At 24.6% G+C, this 4,280-nt stretch overlaps 1 protein-coding gene across 2 annotated transcripts; it reads right to left on the bottom strand.

Annotated features, from left to right (window-relative positions):
• Window positions 1-396: 396 nt before the first annotated feature.
• LOC107623806 (dof zinc finger protein DOF3.7) lies at window positions 397-2,759 on the bottom strand. Of its 2 annotated transcripts, XM_016326197.3 has the most exons (3): window positions 2,607-2,759; window positions 1,227-1,702; window positions 397-1,127 (listed from the first exon to the last, which is right to left on the bottom strand). In XM_016326197.3, the coding sequence occupies exons 2-3, from the start codon at window positions 1,696-1,698 to the stop codon at window positions 748-750; spliced, it is 852 nt and encodes a 283-aa protein (XP_016181683.1). In that variant the 5' UTR covers window positions 1,699-1,702; window positions 2,607-2,759; the 3' UTR covers window positions 397-747. The 2 variants fall into 2 exon arrangements, with proteins under 2 accessions (XP_016181683.1, XP_016181667.1); XM_016326181.3 differs by having other exon boundaries at window positions 408-1,702.
• Between the last annotated feature and the right edge of the window lie 1,521 nt (window positions 2,760-4,280).

Here is a 4,280-nt window from a genome sequence, read left to right as displayed (position 1 = left end):
ATAAATATATAATCTCAACATCTAATTAATAACATGTTCAATTTCCATTAAAATTTTAAATCATAGTATTTTTTTATGTAAAGTAATATTTTAAATTATAGTTTGATAAAAGAAAATTATTATTCATTTTTTTTAGATTCTATTTCTCCAAAGTATTATTAAAATTTTCTATAAAAAATATCAAACATCTATCATCATAATATTTAAAAAAAAAAACCCATATAAATCATGGTGATTTACTTCTTACATTTATATGCCTTGCACATAAATATTCAACTCTATTTTCAATCTATTTATATATATATATATATATATATATATATATATATATGAAAAACAAAGTTATAGGCATTGTGTACAAAAAAACAAAGTAATAACTAATAGGCAATAACCATGTGTACCCTATTGTTAGCTCTATATATAACATAACTTCATCAAACAAATATCATAAGAAAACATGGAGAAAAAAAAAAAAGAAAAATATGAACTGAAATTAAAGAAAAATATTAATTAAGAGAAATTTTTAGATACTCTTAAAATAAGAAAAAAATTTATTTTGCACCATTATTTATCATTTGATAATTAGTTTTTTTGCATATAAGTGATGAATGGTACAAAATAAACTTTTTCTTATACCCTAAAAACATCTAAGAATTTCTCAAATAATAATAATAATAATAGTAGTAGCAATAATAATAATAACAATAGTAATTAATAATGCATGTTCTTAGTTTCCTTGTTGTCCCTTCACCATGACCCTTGACCCATCATTCCATTCCAATATCCACCATTGGCAGTGCTTGATGAATTATTCCCTTGTTCTTTGTTGTTGTTTTCTTCAGCACTCTTCATCACCTCTCCAAAAGGGAAAAGAACTCTTCCTCCACCATCACTATTATTAACAATATTCTCTTGATGATCCATAATTGATGAAGAAGATGAAAATCCAAGGTTACCACTATTTTGCTTATTATTGTTAACTACTTCTTGCATGGTTGGAAACCCTAATCCAGAAGTAGGGTAAATTACACTTGATGAATTTGATGGTACCAATGAAGAATTAGAAGAAGCATAATATGGATTACTCAAACCCCTAGAAGCCATGCTTGACCTTAAAAGCTCCAAAGCTGAAAGAGAACTTGGTGCATCACCATTACTATTATTATTATTATTATTACTACTACTATTATTATTATTATTAACCATATCAATAAATGGTAACAAACCATGATGATAATTGTTGTGATGATCCATAGATGGAAAAGCAAGATTAAGATCTTGTCCTTGAATAACCCTATTATTATTAGGGTTTAGTAGGTCTTGATGAACAAGAACCTTTGAATTTGATGAAGGTGTTGATGTTGTTGACGACGATGACGAAGAGTTGTTATTATTATTGTTGTTATTGGTATTGATCTTGATCTTGTTCTTCCTTGAACCACCACCAACAGGAACATTCCTGAGGGACCCACCTTCAGTCCAATACCTTCTACAAGTCTTGCAAAAATACCTTGGTTGTGTGAGGCTATAATTGTTGTAGTAGCAAAACTTTGTGTTTGTTGAATTGCACCTTGGACAATTCAATTGCTCTTGTGGCCTTGCTTTCTTCTCTAAATTGTTGTTGTTATTTCCACCACCACCTTCATTATTATGAGGCCTTGTTGTGCATGAATTGTTGTTGGGACCTATCCCTTCCATAACCCTAAGAAATTATAATAATATTCCATATATATTATTTGTATATGAGACATCAACAAAGATAAGAAACAAATTATAATTTCAAGAATTGGTTATGATGATTTTCTAGATGATTAATAACATATATCATAGATTTCAATAAGTTAAAAAATACAATAATAAGGATTCTAATATTATATGGATTTGAATTGAGAAGAAATATCTTCAAAAGGATAAGAACTTGAGAAATTGAAATTGAGAGGAATCTATAGCAACAGGATAAAAAATAAAACCAGAAGGTTTAACTTTAAACTTGAGAAGAATCTATATACAATAACAAATAAAAATTTCTTTTTAACTATCATTTATATGTTCTTTTGAAAATCATCATATTAGTAATTAAAAAAGGTTAAGAGATCAAGAACTTTCCCTTGAGATTAAAAAGAAAAAAACTTAAGGTCAATATATAAGTAATATTATAGTATAGTACCATACATATAAGAACATGATGAACATGGTATAGCTATAAAAATGAAATAATAATAATAATAATAATAATAATAATAATAATAATAATAATAATAATAATAATAATAATAATAATAATAATAAATAAGAAGAAGAAGAAAAAGAAGAAGAAGAAAACACTCTTAATCTGGTGGTGGAAGTTGATATTTCTCTCAAGCTTTAAAGCAAAACCCTAAAAACTCATAATATATAGCTTTAATAATAATTAGAATTATATATATGCATGAAAAAGAAAAAAACTTGAGAAAAATCCATATAGCCAAGTTTGGCCACAGAAGTAGCCAAGAAATTCAAAGTAAAAAGATAGAGGAAAAGCAAATTAAAGGGTATGTAGATGAGTTGAGAGAGTATGTGAAAGAAGAGAGAGAGAGAGAAAGAAAGAAAATTGATCACATACACACCTTTGTTTGTCTGGAAATGCTCTCCAAATTAAAGTGCAAAGAAAGAATGTTTTAGTTGGTTTGTGGGGTGGCTTTATGTGTTGGCTTACTTTATGAATTGAATGATGCAAAGCAAATTGAAGGAGAGAAAATTAAAAAGAGAGAATGAAGAAGTGTCTCTTTTGACCGTACTAGCTAGTAGCTACCTTCATTCATGATGGTTTTGCCCCTTTATCACTCACTTTAATTTATTTTTAATCATTATTATTGTTGCGTTTGATTTTAAGAACAAAATAAGATAAGTTGAGAATAAAATATATTAATAGAGATATAAAAATTAGTATTTTTATATTTTATTTATTGATAAATTAAAATAAATTATAAAAATTTAATTTGTCTTTATTTTTTTAAAAAATTAAAAAATATATTAATAAAAAATATAATTATAAAATTTGATAAAAATATATAAGAATAAATTATTTTCTTGTTACTGTCTCGTCTATATCTTTTCTATTAGAAAGGACACAAAATATATTAATTTAGTATCTTTGAATACAATATTTCTATTTATGTGTTATTTGTCAAATATAATTTTGTGTCTTTGTATTCCTATCTCAGTGTTTCGTGTCTGTAAACAAACACAGTTTGTATGTCATATATCATATGCTTCTTTTTCTATTTTTTTAGAAAAAGGAATTTATTATATTTTTTATTTTAAATGATTTGATATTTTGAATTCGAGTTTGTAAAATTAAAAAAAAAATTGAAAAAATTTTATCTCATGAAAAATGTTAATATGTACTAATTAAATCATCTTTGTAACATATGAAAGTAAACTTGTGCTGTAAGCTGTACATATGCGATAAACTTAAGTAAATATTTCCAATATTTCATGAACTTATTTTTGTATTCAATTTTTTTAAAATGGTATTTTTATGTAGCAGAGTTTTAATTTAGAATAGATGTATTTCTAAATGAGTACAATTTTGATTATTTGGCTGCATAAAATTTTATCTTTTAGATTTCCATCTAATTATATTCGCTTGTTTAATTAGATCGATACCATTCAAATATAAATACAAAAAGTTATTTTTATATTTAAGGTCACATTTTTAATATTTTTATAATATTTTTATTTTTTATTTTTTAAGTTAAAAAGTATTTTAATTATATAGCCAATAACCACCATAATAATAATAAATATCACAACATGCATCAAATACTAGTTCTCTTATAAATTGATTTCCTCCATTTTCTTTTGAAATATATATAGATGTTGAGCATATAGATGAGCTATGAATGTAACTCATTTCGTTCTATATTTTATGTGGTTAGAATTTTATCTGTATAATTAAGGAGTTAATTTGGTTAAATAATATCAACTAATTTTTTAAAATAATTTTTTATTTTAAACTCTAACTCTAAAATAAAAAAATAAAAGTTAAAACATAATTTTAGAGTAAAAAATCAAATTAATATTAATTAATTAAAAGTTAATTTTTTTTATACTTATTCCAATAATAAAGGGACTACTTTTCATTGTTGATGGTAGATACCCTAATTTCTAACCCAAGAAAAAAATAGTATATATATATATATATCGCAGATGGTGGTGGGTTTCTACTTTTCTGAAGGATATGTGTACTCTTATTATAGTGTTTCATGTCAAACATTCTTTTCTCAAATCAAGGACAT

The sequence above is a fragment of the Arachis ipaensis genome, chromosome B2 (genome assembly GCF_059453495.1).
Source record: "Arachis ipaensis isolate K30076 ecotype BB chromosome B2, ASM5945349v1, whole genome shotgun sequence".
Taxonomy (NCBI): Eukaryota; Viridiplantae; Streptophyta; class Magnoliopsida; order Fabales; family Fabaceae; genus Arachis; species Arachis ipaensis.
Note: the sequence above shows the minus strand (reverse complement) of the source record. Positions and strands in the feature narration are given on the sequence as shown.